The 16,084-nt window shown below is 47.1% G+C and overlaps 1 protein-coding gene across 3 annotated transcripts in view; it reads left to right on the forward strand.

Moving 5' to 3' along the window:
• The first annotated feature begins 1,292 nt into the window (after positions 1-1,292).
• GLB1L3 (galactosidase beta 1 like 3) overlaps positions 1,293-16,084 on the forward strand; it is a 46,120-nt gene continuing 31,328 nt past the window's right edge. For 2 of the 3 annotated variants that reach the window (XM_008973251.5, XM_008973255.5), the window contains exons 1-5: positions 1,293-5,889; positions 6,011-6,301; positions 9,892-9,960; positions 10,542-10,637; positions 12,253-12,361. In XM_008973251.5, the coding sequence (XP_008971499.4) occupies positions 5,573-5,889; positions 6,011-6,301; positions 9,892-9,960; positions 10,542-10,637; positions 12,253-12,361 (882 nt within the window). In that variant the 5' untranslated portion in view covers positions 1,293-5,572. The remainder of the gene's footprint in view (positions 5,890-6,010; positions 6,302-9,891; positions 9,961-10,541; positions 10,638-12,252; positions 12,362-16,084) is intronic. The other variant, XM_008973247.6, reaches the window with a different exon arrangement.

A 16,084-nucleotide genomic window follows, 5' to 3' on the forward strand; every position in this document is an offset into this window, starting at 1 on the left:
CCAGCCGAAAAAACAGAAGAATTTTTAAGCCTTCTAATATTTGGATATAGTTTTCCATGTTCCCATAGTTTATTTTATAGACCTGATGGTTTAGAAGCATTTCACTTTCTGCTTTGCTAGCCACGTGGTTATACTTTAAGTGCATTTGTGTGCTTTTCCTGAAGCATTTTCACCTAGGCCATCTCACTTAGTTTGAACAAGAGCAGTGCTTCGCACGCGGCTGCTTGCTGAGCAGAGTCCAGCGAAACGAATTGGGCAATATGAGACTGAATCTTTCCATTCCAGGGCCTTCAGATCCCAGCTGTCAACAGCCTGCTGTGTGACGTCACTGAAAGCCTCTGTGCTCTAGTTTCCTCACTGATAAAGGAGGGATACTAATGGTACCCGCTTTCTGGTGCTGTGAGAGTTAAGAGACAATAGACAGAAATGTCAATCATGTAGAACTGTGCCTGGCACACGAGTGCTTGGTAAATGTCAGCTATTCATAACAGAGGAAAAAACCTGGTGAAAATAAATCACTTTTGGATAAGGATTTTAATATTCTTACAGACACTCCCCATCCAGCTCTTTGCTCAATGGATCAGGTTATCTGCAAGGACAGCAGCCTCTTGCTGGGTGCCCCATGGAGACAGCGATCTTCCCTCCTCTCTTACCTTCTCAAGGGTGGCCCTTTTCCATCACCAAGGCTGCACTCATGCAGAGAGGAAGCCTTCCACCCCGACCTGATCAGGCTGATTAACTTCAACTCCCAGGGGAAAAGACTCTTGCGAACACATTTTAACCTTGGGTTCTCACCTAGAGTTCTGCATGATTTTCCATTTCCTTAACTAATGAATGCATCTAGCAGACTCAGTCCCTAAAAAAGGCACATTTGAATGATAACAGCCAGAGCCTGGTGGCTGAGCTGGGCTGCCGCCGGCTGAGCACCTCCTTTAGAAAGGCCTGCACTTGAGCGTTAGTTACCCCTGTGGAGGGACAGGAGGAGGCCGGCTGCTTCACTTCCCTCTGCTGGGAGTGGCCCTGCGTGATGGGGTGCATATCCACTTCATTTATTTTTTAATCTGTGGGAGACAGATTATCAATTTACTTAAAGTTTGAATGTCTGTAAGGACAAAATTTAAAGCTAGGGCTCTGAAGATCTCTAGCAGGGATGTATCTGTCATCTACCTATCCCTCCGTCTCAGCCTGTTAACTGCGTGTCATCATGGGTTAAATTAATTACTAAGAGACCACGGAGTCCATTTTATAGCTCAAATGAGCATTTTTCATTTCCTGTAGTAAACATGACTTAAGTAAACAAAGAGTTTCTCTAACAAGGATGGCTTACAAGTAGAAGTGGCTAAATTTTCACTTTTATAAATTTTGCTGCTTTTTATTAACTATCAATAAACCTAGAAAGATGATCTTACAAGTAAACAACAGATTTTGCATACTTTAAACTTAAAGATATCTCTGCCTCAACTCTTTGTTCACAGCTCTCTGACACTGGAATATTAATAGTTGATCATCTTTCCCTTTAATTTCTCACTGATAATATTAGTTCCTAACCCAGGTTTTTGGATCTCACAAGGGTTCTTATTATACAGTTGTCACATACATTTCTTTAAGAAGTTCAACCTAAGAAGAAATCAAGAATTGTCTTTTCTGGTTCATACATTAACTCCTATAGGGTTGTCCACTACTAAAGCAACAGAAAGTGCTGCCTTCTTTTTCTGGAAGCTGCTGTTCTTACAAGAGAGCAATTTAGGAGCAGGAATTGTGCTTTATTAACATCAAAGCACTGGCACAGGAAGTTTGCACACTCAGCTCTGGGAGCTTTTTGATGCTTTCTGCCTGCTTTGGGAAATTAGCTCTTTGTTTCATTATCAGTTATCTGGATGGAAACTGAAGGGAAAAATATTGATTTTTTTTTTTTTAATAAATTGTACCAGGATGCTGGGTCTGCGGTCCTAGTGGCTGGTCTTTCCTGTGCTTGGGATGTTGGCCTTGTAGAGTTACTTCTGTAATCTCAAGACAGAAACTGACAGCTTTGTTTGATCAAAATTGTTACTTCACCTTGCACATTTTCAAGAGTTCTACAGGTTTAATGAGCACAGAAATCTGGGAGAACTTTCACTCTCCAGGGCTCCTTCATAGAGGTTCTCAAATACTCCATCAGCAGAGGGGAGCCCCAGATGGCAAAAGGACACAGGATGTGTCATCTTTCAAATGAACCAATAATCCATTCTTTGATTCTTCTACCTTTGTCAAAATTCCTCCAGCAACGCCTGCAGAAAATCACAATTCTTGATACATAGCTTGTTCCAATAAAGCACCACAGCATTTCTAGTGACTGCAGACCCAGCTGTCAAACTCTTTCAACTTGATAGAGAATATGTACACAAAACCTATAGCTGTCATCATACTTAATAGTGAAAAACAGAATGTTTTCCAGCTGACACTGGGAACAAGGTAACAGTGTCAGTTCCTGCCGCTCTTATTCAACACAGAAATTTTAGTCATCATACTAAGACACACAAAAAAAGGAATAAAAAGCCACGCAGACTGGAAAGGTAGAAATAAAACTCTCTATATTTGCAGATGACATGATTATCTACATGGAAAATGCCAAGTAATACACAAATAACCTCTGTAGAGAGCACCTCTACAGGTGCTCATTAAACCTGTAGAACTCTTGAAAATGTGCAAGGTGAAGTAACAATTTTGATCAAACAAAGCTGTCAGTTTCTGTCTTGAGATTACAGAAGTAACTCTACAAGGCCAACATCCCAAGCACAGGAAAGACCAGCCACTAGGACCGCAGACCCAGCATCCTGGTACAATTTATTAAAAAAAAAAAAATCAATATTTTTCCCTTCAGTTTCCATCCAGATAACTGATAATGAAACAAAGAGCTAATTTCCCAAAGCAGGCAGAAAGCATCAAAAAGCTCCCAGAGCTGAGTGTGCAAACTTCCTGTGCCAGTGCTTTGATGTTAATAAAGCACAATTCCTGCTCCTAAATTGCTCTCTTGTAAGAACAGCAGCTTCCAGAAAAAGAAGGCAGCACTTTCTGTTGCTTTAGTAGTGGACAACCCTATAGGAGTTAATGTATGAACCAGAAAAGACAATTCTTGATTTCTTCTTAGGTTGAACTTCTTAAAGAAATGTATGTGACAACTGTATAATAAGAACCCTTGTGAGATCCAAAAACCTGGGTTAGGAACTAATATTATCAGTGAAAAATTAAAGGGAAAGATGATCAACTATTAATATTCCAGTGTTAGAGAGCTGTGAACAAAGAGTTGAGGCAGAGATATCTTTAAGGTTAAAGTATGCAAAATCTGTTGTTTACTTGTAAGATCATCTTAATAGGTGAGTTTGCCAAGGTCACAGGATATGAGATCAACATGAGAAACACAATCACATTTCTGTATGCTAACAACAAACATGTAAAAACTGAAATAAAAATAATAACAGTTTAAGTCTCTCGAGAGCAAAGGAAATATTTAAGTATAAACCTAACAAAACATGCATAGGATCTGATGTTGAAAAAATCACACAATTCTGATGAAAGAAGTGAAAAAAAAAAAACTAAATAGACAGACATACCATGTTAGTGGGTTGGAAGATTCAACATAATAAGGATACAATTCTCAATTTGATCCATTGGTTGATTGCAATTCCTCTCGAAATACCAACATGGCTTTTTGTAGAAACAGACAAGTTTATTCTAAATTTTATGTGGGAAGGCAGAAGCCCTAGAATACTTTAAACTTGACAAAGAAGAATAAAGTGTGTGGCTGTAAAACCAAACTGTACAAAATTATTAACAGTTCATTGCTTGCAGTCGAAAAAATGAGGAAAAGGTGGACGATCTAGGAAACTTTCAGGGAGCTAAGGCGTCGGAGAGCAAAGTATCCTTGTAAGGAATGAGACAAGATAAACTCCCTCCCCTACACACAATATTTTCAGAGAACTACATTCTTGGTTTCAGCCTGATGTCATAGGCTGTGTTCTTTGCAATGGAAGAAGCAAAGACTTCAAAGGGAGAAATCGGAAGATTTCTTTTTTCATCGTAGGGACTTCACATCAGCGTTTCCAAAACCGAGTCCACCGCCTTTTCCCTCTACGCAGCCTCTATCCCTTCCTGTGTTTCCCACCTCAATAAACGTCCCCGCCAAGTTACTTCAGCCTGAAACATGCGGCCTCCCGGACTCCTCTCTGTGTCACCGACCTCTTGCGCGCAGTTCTCCGGAGCTGCCGGTTTAAGCTCACAAGTCTTCCCGGAACCCGTGCCCTCCTCCTGGGCGGCGTTACCACCGTGAGCGCCTACCTGAGAGGACGCCTGTTCTCATCCAGCCTCCACCCTGCAGCCGAGTCATCTCCGTCAAACGAACACCCGGCTTAGTTTCTGCTGGAAACCGTTGAATAGTCCCCACTGTTTTCTGGAAGGGTCTGGGCAGCTCGGCGTTGCGTCCACGGCCCCACCAGGCCTCTGCCTCCTGCAGGTCCCGCTCCTTAGTCACCAAAGCGTCCGCCGCGCTCGCACCGGCTGTGAAGCGGCGCTCGGGCCGCTCCCGCCGAGGGAACGGCCTTCCCAAGGCCCTGCGCTCCAATTCTCGCTCGTTTACCAAGAGGTAGCCGCGTCGGGGAGCTAGAATTCTCCAGGGACTCTCTCCTGCACTTCGTGGCCCTCGGTGGAATCCTCGTTTTAGGATCTGCCCGCCGTTTCCAGCCGTGCGCGCGGCGCGGAGACCGCCTGCTCTGCCCCGCGCTGGGCTCTCTCCGCCTCTCTCCCACGCGCCGGCCTTCCGGTGCCAGCTGGCTGTCGACCCAGGTTAGGAAGCCCGAGGTCGGGGCGTTACCCCAAGGGCCCTCCCGCTTTCCCTCCGAGGGCAGAGAGGCGTCCGCGCCCGGACGGACTGCGGGAACACCTGGAGCGCCGGCGGAGCTCGGCTGTCCTCGCGGTAGGGAGCCCGACGCGCATCCTTGGGACCCGGACCCGGCGCCCGCGCCTCGGAACGGATTTCTGCCTCGGCTGCACGCGCAGCGCGCCGACCTGAGCCTGCCCCGCGGAACCGGGGCTCGAGTCCCGGCCCGAGCGCGGCGTCGGGGCCAGCGGGGAGGGGCGGAAGCCGCAAGGGACCCTCGGCGCCTCGGCCTCGCCGCGATGAAGTCCTCGCCCCTCCTCAGGTGACGGATCGCCGCTGCCGTCCCGGGCTGCCCACCACCCCAGCGCGTGCCTGGGAGCCTCCACCCTCCCCGGGTTCGGTGGCCAGCCACGCGCCCCAGGCAGGCGCCGCGCCAGGCCGCGTCACCAAGCCGGCTCTCCCCAGCTTTCCTCTGCAGATCCCCTGGCTACCCCCACCCTGCGGAGGGGCTGTTCACCAGATGCCGGAAAATCAGGGTTGGGCATGCAGGCCAGGGGCTCCAGCGGCTGGGCACCGTGTCCTTCCCGAACCTGGTGGTGGAAGTGCGCCCGCCTCCACCTCTCCCAGGCACCCAGCAGCACTGCCCAGCCCTGTCTGTAGGGTCTAGGACTGAACGTCTGTCCCCGGCCTTCATCCTGACTGAAGAGGACTGGCCGGGTGATGCCGCGCTGTCCTGGCCCTGGGCCCGCCTGGAAGACCCGCCTGTGTCGCGGGCCCCCTCCCTGGCTCTGGCCTCTAAAGCGCCCCCGGCACAGCTTCCCGGCCCTTGCAGCCTGGTGGGGCCAGACGGCCCTTGCAGCCTGGTGGGGCCAGAACCTTCCCCTTGTCACTGTTGTCCTTTCTCCTTTCAGCCCGTGTCTCTCCTGGAAGAGAATGGCGGGCATCTTTTTCCTGCCATTTATCTCATCAGGTTGTGCTCCTCGGTTTAAGCAGGAAGAGAACTTCATGCTTGGAAGAGCGCATCCGTCCCAGCCTAGGTTTGCTTGAGAGCTACATTCCTGGGGAGGGAGGGGAGCGATCTCTCCTTTCTTGGAGAAAATAATATCGCGAATATGCACAGAACACGTCCTACTAACAAAAACTTCTTTTTTTCGCTAGGGTTTCAGCCGTGCCTCCGAGCCCTCTCCCGAATCCTCTCTCCCTTTCCACTTTCTTTCCCTCGCCCGCCCCCTCCAGGTTTAACTGGTCTCATCTGACCCCTCTGGAGCTGAAGAATCGATCTGTGGGACTTGGAACTGAAAGCACAGGTCGGGGTAAGCCCCACTTCACACTGGAGGGCCACAAGTTCCTGATCTTCGGGGGCTCCATCCACTATTTCCGGGTGCCCAGGGAGTACTGGAGGGACCGCCTGCTGAAGCTGAAGGCCTGTGGCTTCAATACTGTCACCACGTGAGTGCCGGCCCCTCACCTCCAGGATCTTGTTACCCTACAAGTGCATCCTGGCCGGGAGCCTGAGCCTCCGATTTTGGGGGCCCAGCGTGAGGACTTACCTTCCGCACAGTCGTTTCCAGCACATACATTTAATGCTTAAGCGTCCAGCTGTCACTTAGTCTCATGCTGAGTTTGCTCTGTGATCAAAGACTTGGATAGGGGTTAGTGGGAGAATCTCAAGGGAGGGGGTTATTTCCTCAGGATTCTGTCTGTCTAATGAAGGAACACCAGGCGCCCTTGGGGGCACTCAGTTTAATGACATAAGCTTAAGGCACACTTACAGATAAATATGTACTTACAGATACATGCATGTTTTTAAAACAAAAAAATTTTTTTTTTTTGAGACAGAGTTTGTTGTTCTGTTTGTTGCTCAGGCTGGAGTGCAGTGGCCCGATCTTAGCTCATGGCAGCTTCTACTTCTCTGGCTCAGGTGATCCTCCTGCCTCAGCCTCCTGAACAGCTGGGGCCACAGGTGCATGCCACCACACCAGGCTAATTTTTTGAATTGTTTGTAGAGATGGACTTTGGCCATGTTGACTGGGCTGGTCTCAAACTCCTGGACTCAAGCAATTCACCCTTTAAAAGGGAACACCACGGTCGTCCTCATGCCTGTATACAACTGACCAGCCACCCTGTATGACCACAGAAAAGCAAAACTGCTCCAGAATCAGAGGCCCTGTCCTCCTGAGGGGCTGCCACCACCATTTTGTGGCAAGCTTACCATCACACTCACTGTAAAGGAGAAGATGCTTAGAGGGCCCTGTGCCTTATTGCAGAGCTGGTATTGAAGGGTGAATTTGAAGCTGAGAGGCAGTAAATTGATAACTGGTTTATTTAAAATGCAACGAATTTAATCAGAAATAATCGTTGAGCTTTATTGAGAGCTGCTACTGCATGTATTGGGGGGGCAATATAGTTTTTCTTCACTGTTCTTTTGAATTGCTGAATTACATCGGCAATTTTTCTGATAGTCAAGCAGCCATGTGGTACTGGTATAAACTCTGCTTGGCTCTGAGATATGCACACATTACATACACACAGATTGCTAGACTTTATTTGCTAGTGTTTTATTTCAAATGTGTTTATGATTATAAGCAAAACTGATTTAAAATTTTATTTTGTTAGTATTCTTGTCCAGTTTTGAATCAATCTTATAATAAGCTCATAAAGTGAGTAAATCTTCTTTTCTTACTTATTGGAAATATTTTGCACACGAATTATCTTTACGCTGAAAGTTTCTTAAGATTCACCTGTAAACTCTGTGACGACTATCTTTTGTGGTTTGTGAGGTGAAGGGTTTGGGGACGACATAGCTCTTTGAATGGTTATTAACTCATGTCCTCTATTTCTTCTTGAATACATCCTGCTCTCCCCCTTTTTTTCTTTCCTTTCTTTTTTCTTTCTGTTTTCTTTTTCTTTTTTTTTTTTTTTTTGAGATAGAGTCTTGCTCTGTTGCCCAGGCTGGAGTGCAGTGGCGCGATCTCTGCTCACTGCAACCTCCCCCTCCTGGGTTCAAGTGATTCTCCTGCCTCACCCTCCTGAGTAGCTGGGATTATGGCTCCCGCCACCACACCTGGCTAATTTTTGTATTTTTAGTAGAGATGGGGTTTCACCATATCGGTCAGGCTGGTCTCAAACTCCTGACCTCAGGTGATCCGCCTGCCTCGGCCTCCCAAAGTGCTGGGATTACAGATGTGAGCCACCTCGCCCAGCCTTCTTTCTTCTTTTGAACCCACTGGGACTTAAGAAATTTTTCCTTTCTTTCCTGTACTCACTTGGAAGTTATATACATCACATTGTATATTTTGGCTGTTTTTTTCTTTTTTCTTAATCTTAGCTATTTCTATTTAGTCTTTTCAAATAACTAGCTTGTAGCTTTGTTAACACTCTCTGTATATTTCGGATTTATATTTCACAGTTTCTGAGTTATGTGTAATTTCCTTTTCTCTACTTTATTAAATTTAGTATCTTCTCCTCTCTGTCCTTCTCAGTTTCCTCCACCTCCTTCTTCTTTTTCCCTGAGTTAAAATTTAGCTTCTTTTATTTCCAGTCTTTTGTGTTTTCTAATATATTCCTTCAAAGATATGAATGTTTCTCTGAGTGTTGCTTTGGTTATATAGCCCACAAATTTTGCTATATAGTGCTTTGAATGTCATTTATTTTCAAATATTTCCTAAGTTTTGATGTTGTTTCTATTAGCTATTTGGGAATACGCTTTCTGTTTTATTTATTTATTTATTTATTTAAATTTTACTATTTTTAACTGTGATTTTTAAATTTGTTTGCATTTATCTTGGGATCATGGACTATGTGATATAGGTTTTTGGAATTTGTTGAGATTTACTTTGTGACATAGTACATGCCAATATTTTACAACAGTTTCATGCATTTTAAATTTTGGTCTTTTAAATTTTACGTTCTTTTTTCATACTTAGTTGTACAGATGCGCTTTTTAAGGGAATGTAGATGCTCCATCTGTTGGCTACTGGATTCTGTATGTATTTATTACATGCCGACTTTTAATTACGCAGTTCAAATCTGTATCCTTACAAGTTTCTTCTTTTTCTTTTTTGCTGCTTATTTTCTTTGTTTCTTAGAGGGGTACTTTAAATCTTTTCACTGTGATGGTAACTGATGTATCCATGTCCTCTCTAATTCAGTCAGCTTCTCCTTTACTTACAACAAGCCATGTTGTAACTTACAACGTACAACAAGCCATGTTGTAACTTACAACGTACAACAAGCCATGTTGTAACTTACAACGTACAACAAGCCATGTTGTAACTTACAACGTACAACAAGCCATGTTGTAACTTACAACGTACAACAAGCTATGTTGTTAAGCTCATAGAAGGCCATGATTAGTATGTCTTCTTGGTGGGCCATACAGTCAGTTCTACGATGTATTGTCAAAAATCTCTGCACTGCACAAAATTGTGTAATAAAAACCACAGGGCTTATAGGAAACATGATGTTAAGGGGCATAACACTCAAACATGTTGCCAGTGGCACAAAAAAAGACAGTTGCCTAGTGAACTATGCCTGGTATACCTAATAAAATTTTTACTCATAGCCCTATGGGGGAGGGTCCCGTGGGGGCCCTTCTTACTAAGGTCTAAAGGTAGTACCCTTACTAGATTTACTGTAACTCCACTATCTTCACAGAAACTCCTCATTTATTCTTATTTTGACTAACTCATAGCAATAATTTATAAGGAAGATGCAGACATTTTTGTTTTTGTTCTCTTTTTTAATTTGTACTTTTAATGAGTGTTACAATAGGGCAGTAAGTGGAAGAATTTATATACAAATCCCAAGAAATCTAGCATCATAGGGTAATTGGCAGCTTGAACCACAACTGGATAACAGAGCAAGGAACGATTAAAGATGGTCATGGTTAGTGTAATAGAGGTTTAATTTCCACTGGTAACTTCAACTTATTTCAAAATAGAGCTATGCATGGTTTTGGCTTGGATTTGGGGCAGACCTAACAATTTGGAGGAAGAAATAAGAAGATACTCATCATACTTCCCTTTCACCTCTTCTAGCTATGTTCCATGGAATCTGCATGAGCCAGAAAGAGGCAAATTTGACTTCTCTGGGAACCTGGACCTGGAGTATGTGGTGTTGCTGCTTCTGTGAACTGGCCAGGGGCAGGGGCACAGAGGTGGCTACTGGGGATGGATTAGCAACCAAAGAGAACCAGGGAGGGACCTCGGTCTGGAGTCCTGTTCCAGGACTGTGAGAGGCCCTGCACCCAGGACCCAGACGCTCCCCAACCATGACCTGTCACCCAGAGGGACTGGGCCTGCAGCCTCTGGGCCCCACCTCTCCACTGCAGCCCAGAGGGGCAGAAGACCCTGGGAGCCACCCGACTCTGCATGGGGTCCGGCTGCCTGGGCTGGGGCAGGGCAGCCCCTCTAGGCTAGTAAGGCTATTGGGTCAGGTTCACTGTTAAGGCCCCTGTGCCCTGGCTGTCACCCTTCCTCCTCAGGCCCCTGATGGGGCTGTGCAGAGGCTCTGAGGCTGGGAGCAGCTCAGGCCACCGACCTGGTGTGGGAGTCCCCACGCTTTGGGGGTGGGGCCGAGCCATCCCTTTGCCCCACCAGGCAGCTCCTCCGCCCTGTGATGTGTGTGGCCCCCACCCGGCCTCATCCTGGGCCATCGTGGGAGGGGCTGACGATGTGGACCTCCCTAGGGCCTTCGTCCTGATGGCCGCAGAGATCGGGCTGTGGGTGATTCTGCGTCCAGGCCCCTACATCTGCAGTGAGATGGACCTAGGGGGCTTGCCCAGGTAAGCGGGGCTACAATCCCAGAGTCGTGGTTCTAGCGAAGTATTTGCTTTAAAAAAAGTGAATTTCAATCTAGTAACAAGGAAAGTAACCTTTATTCACGGAGCCGATGGGAGGTGTGCTGCCCCATGCCACGCACCGTGCCTGTGTTGTCTTGTGTGAAGCCTGCGGTACTGCGGTGGCGGGGGGCGGGGTGCAGTTGTCATCCCCGATTCACAGATGGAGAAGCTCCAGACATTGGTCCTGGGGCCTTGGGCGTGCAGTCAAGAGGGTGTGCGCGGGGAGAGGTGGCCACAAGAGGCTCCCACTCTTCTTTCCCCATGCAGGAGGGGCTGTGGCCTCCTCTGTCCTTCTCAAAATGCCCTGGGAAGAAAGGGACCAGAAGCTTTAAGGCCTGCAAGGGAAGGTTCTGACGACTCGGCTTGTTTTGAAAACTTCTGATCTTTCGCTTATTTTGTGAGGGGAAGGCTGCCTTTCCATGCAGTGAGACCACCCTCAGCTCCCCTCCCTTCCCTCTTGCTTTTCTTTGCCTTGTTCTCTCCTCTGTGATTCTGGCCCCCAGCCCAGACTGCTGAGGGTCAGGGTGAGACTCCAAGACTCCTCTCTGCCACCCCCGTGGTGGGCAGGGCTTCCTGGGGAATCTGGGGCTCTGCCTCCAGTGAGCACCTCTGCACCTCAGAGTCAGGTGAGGCCTTTGCTTTTCTCCAGGATGAAGAGAGAGGTCTTTGCTTTTCTCCAGGGGCAGAGAAAGCCTGAGCTGAGGGGAGTGGAGTTTTCAGGAAGCAGTGACTCCCGGCATAGCTTGGCTGGAGGCCTGCCTGGCACTTCCCCAGTGACCTGGAGTGGGTGGAGTATCATTGGCACGTAGGCTCCTGCCCTGAGCCTGAAGCCTTAGCCCTTAGTGGAAATGTGACACTGTGCCTAAGGAAATTTTTTCTGTTCCCAAGAATTTTTTTTTTTAAGACGGAGTCTTGCTCTCGTCACCCAGGCTGGAGTCCAGTGGCGCGATCTCGGCTTGCTGCAACCTCTGCCTCCCGGGTTCAAGCGATTCTCCTGCCTCAGCCTCCTGAGTAGCTGGGATTACAGGCGCCCACCACCACACCCGGCTAATTTCTGTACTTTTAGTAGAGACGGGAGTTTCGCCGCGTTGGCCAGGCTGGTCTCGAACTCCTGACCTCAGGTGATCTGCCCACCTTGGCCTCCCAAAGTGCTGGGATTATAGGCATGAATCACTGCGCCTGACCAAAAAATGTTTTCAATAAACTGAAAAAGAATGGAGAGTGTTCACCAAAAGGTAGAAGAAAAAGCTCTTTAAGACATGGCTGTAAGAGCCTTGACAGGCCAGCCCCTCAGTCAGACCAAACAGAGCTGAAGGCCTTTCCGAAGTTGTGAAGTGCCTTGGAGGTGGAGGCGGCTGTTTCCTTTCAAATCCCACGTCTGTGAGAATGGTCTGAAAGTCTCACGCGGCACAGATCTTTCCAGGACCCCTGAGTGCTCCGGGACCAGGGGTGTGAGGCAGCTGGGCAGATGTGCGGCGAGCCGGGGCAGCTCTGAGCCCACTCCTGCTTCCCTCTCCCAACCTGTCTCAGACCCTGAGCCCGCCCCTCTTGCCCCCAGCTGGCTCCTGCAAGACCCCCGGTTACTGTTGAGGACAACCAACAAGAGCTTCATTGAAGCAGTTGAGAAGTATTTTGACCACCTGATTCCCAGAGTGATTCCTCTCCAGGTAAAGCCAAATTATCCCCTGCATCTTTCTTACGTGCCCTTTAGGGAAAGAGTTTGTTCTGGCTTGATCACTGACGAGGCCACATGCAGTCTCCATGAACAATTGAGTTGACTTTCTTGTAACCTTGAGTTCTGGACCCTTGGCTTGAGGTCAGAAGCACTGACCTGTCCTGTCCTTGTTGTCCGGGTAAGCTTGCCCCAGGGTTGCTAGAAAGACTCATCACACAAGGCAGGGACTGGTTGTCCACATGAACTTACTATTCCTCAAGCTTGCCAATCTTCCCATTGCTTCTTTCCACTTTTGACATGGCAAAAAGACTCAGAAGGTACAAATGAATTTTTGGTCAGATAAAAATCTCACCTTCCACCCTGTCCCAAAGCCATTTAGTTGCCCTTTCAGGGGACAACCAATTTTACTAGATTTTGTGTCTCTTTTTAGAGATTTTATCAACACAGAAGCAAATTATACACACGTGTCTATGTACACAGACACGAACACATAGACACCTACATCCATTTACATTAAAAATAATGTATATCCTTTTTAATATAAAAATATATGATTCCTCTCAGTCATTTTTCTTTTGTTACTTGAAATATATAGATTTGAAACCAGCCACTCTTTTTAGTGCCTGCACACTGTTCCCTAGTAGGGATGTATCATAATTCATTTAACAGGAATTCAGTCCAGGCTTGGTGACTCATGCCTATAATCCCAGCATTTTGGGAGGCTGAGGCAGGGGGGTCACTTGAGGTCAGGAGTTCGAGATCAGCCTGACCAACATGGGAAACTCCGTCTCTACTAAAAATACAAAAAAATTAGCTGGGCATGGTGGCACATACCTGTAACCCCAGCTACTCAGCTGGCTGAGACAAGAGAATCACTTGAACCTGGGAGGCAGAGGTTACAGTGAGACAAGATCATGCTGCCGCACTCCAGCCTGGGCAACAGAGTGAGACTCTGTCTCAAAAAACAAAACGAAACAAAAAAACAAAACTCAGGAATTCATATCCTATTCATGGACATTTGGATTTTCCATTTATGTTGTAAAAAAATAACTTGCACCCCCCCGTTCTGTGTCTGTGTAAGTCTACCTGCTATTGCCCTGCATTCTAGTTTGATTTACTCCTACAGATGGGAAGAACACAGGTGCCATGCATTGCCTCTTTTTTTTTTTTTTTTGAGACAGAGTCTCACTCTGTTGCCCAGGCTGGAGTGCAGTGGCTTGATCTCGGCTCACTGCAAGCTCCACCTCCTGGGTTCACGCCATTCTCCTGCCTCAGCCTCCCAAGTAGCTGGGACTACAGGTGCCCACCACCATGCCCGGCTAATTTTTTGTATTTTTAGTAGAGATGGGGTTTCACTGTGTTAGCCAGGATGGTCTTGATCTCCTGACCTCGTGATCCCACCACCTCTGCCTCCCAAAGTGCTGGGATTAAAGGTGTGAGCCACTGTGCCTGGCAGCATTGCCTTTTTTATGGTGTACCCAGACCTCATGCACTTGATAAGAAACGCCTTCATTTTTACCATGGCAACCTAGAGCACACAGTCAGGTCTGTGACAAAAAAAGAACATTGTACTGTGCGGTCTACAAGACAGCATTGTTTGATCATTGTAATTTTTTAAAATTTAAACAACATAACTCTTCCAAAAGAGAAGATGCACTTGGATATTAAGTAAAAATAGTTCAAGGACACGTCTCTTGATGCAGCTCGAGATGGGATAAAAATCTAGATTATGGCCTGGCATGGTGGCTCAAGGCTGTAATCCCAGCACTTTGGGAGGCCAAAGTGGGAGGACTGCTTGAGCCCAGGAGTACAAGACCAGCCTGAGCAACATAGTGAGACCACAACTCTACAAAAAATACAAAAATTCGAGAGCGTGGTGAGCACCTGTAGTCCCAACTACTCGGGAAGCTAAGGTGGGAGAATGGCTTGAGCCCAGTTGCAGTGACCTGAGATCGTGCCTCTGAACTCCAGCCTGGGTGACAGAGCAAGACCTTGTCTCAAAAACAAACCAAAAAAACACCTGGATTTTTAGGTAGTAGTAGGCTGATATCTTACTCTTCTGTTTGGGAGTAAATATGGCAAACATATAGATCTAGGCCTTTGTAACTAATTTGGAATCATGAATTGTGAGTTTTTTTTTTTTTTTTGGAGACGGAGTCTCACTCTGTTGCCCAGGCTGGAGTACAGTTGTGTGACCTCGGCTCACCGCAACTTCTGCCTCCTGGGTTCAAGCAATTCTCCTCCCTCAGCTTCCTGAATAGCTGGGATTACAGGCACCAACCACCATGCCTGGCTAATTTTTGTATTTTTAGTAGAGACGGGGTTTCACCATGTTGCCCAGGCTGATCTCAAACTCTTGACCTCAGGTGATCCATCTGCCTCGGCCTCCCAAAGGGCTGGGATTACAGGCATGAGCCACAGAACCCAGCCTGTGAGTTGTTCTTATTAGGATAATTATAAAGAGAAGAATCGAGGGATAACAAAGGAAGAATGTGAGAGAGAGCTTAGGAATGGTGTTGCTGCAATACAGCTTTGAGAGACGGGCACTGCTGAGAGGAAGAAAACCCTGTCTTTAGGATTAAACTCTGGCTCCGTTAGGTGGAGTTGAGGTACATCTTTTGTTTGAAGGGCTGAAGCTGTATGTGTCTGTTTGCATTTCTGCAATCTAGATGGGACTCAGTGGCAGGAGTGAGCCTCAAAACCAGAAAGACTGGTGGCCAGGCGCGGTGGCTCACGCCTGTAATCCCAGCACTGTGGGAGGCCGAGGTGGGTGGATCACGAGGTCAGGAGGTGGAGACCATCTTGGCAAACACGGTGAAACCCCGTCTCTACTAAAAAATAGAAAAAATTAGCTGGGCGTGGTGGCGGGCGCCTGTAGTCCCAGCCACTCGGGAAGCTGACGCAGGAGAATGACGTGAACGCGGGAGGCGGAGCTTGCAGTGAGCCAAGATGGCGCCACACTGCACTCCAGCCTGGGGGACAGTGAGACTCCGTCTCGAAAAAAAACAAAAACCCGGAAAGACTGATTATTTGGATGGAAGTTTTACCAGAAGCACAAATGCCGTTCACATGCACATGTATGCAACGAGGAAAGCTAATTTACAGGCATCCCATTGAACTGTGGGAAATGCTAGGAAACTTTTAAGAAGCAAGGAATTATAAGGGTAAGTGAAATGTAATGCCCCATACCTTGCACTAATTTAATTATTGATACATCATTAGTATTTTAAGGTCCCTTTACTGAATTGGTTGTCATTATTGTTTTAATTATTATGTAAAAATAATTTTTAGAGTGCATTACTGGTTTACGTGGGACTTTTATTCTTATCCTGTTTATTTCACAAGGCCGACTGAAAATTCCTCTGCAATGGGGTTTTTAGAAGTCTCACCCTTCGGGTTGGAGAGAACTGATACTGTTCAATAATAAAAACAATTGTTCTCAACTCACTCGCTGAGAATATTTATGTCCATCCAGCGAGTAATTGCTGAGCACCAGGCCCTGTGTGGTCACTGCTGGGTGTACCAGGCACAGTGGAGAGGCCATGCGTCCACTCGGGGGGCAGGCGTGGCGCTGCCCTGTGGAGGCAAACAGAATCTCAGTAGGAGCTGTGGGAAGCCAGCACGCCTGGGCAGAGGGTGAGGCGGGAAGGAGGCAGAGGGGAACCTGCAAAGGAAAAGCTGACAGTCATGCCTGTTCTCCTTCCTTAGTGCCCTC

Source organism: Pan paniscus, chromosome 9 (genome assembly GCF_029289425.2).
Source record: "Pan paniscus chromosome 9, NHGRI_mPanPan1-v2.0_pri, whole genome shotgun sequence".
In the NCBI taxonomy this organism is placed as follows: domain Eukaryota; kingdom Metazoa; phylum Chordata; class Mammalia; order Primates; family Hominidae; genus Pan; species Pan paniscus.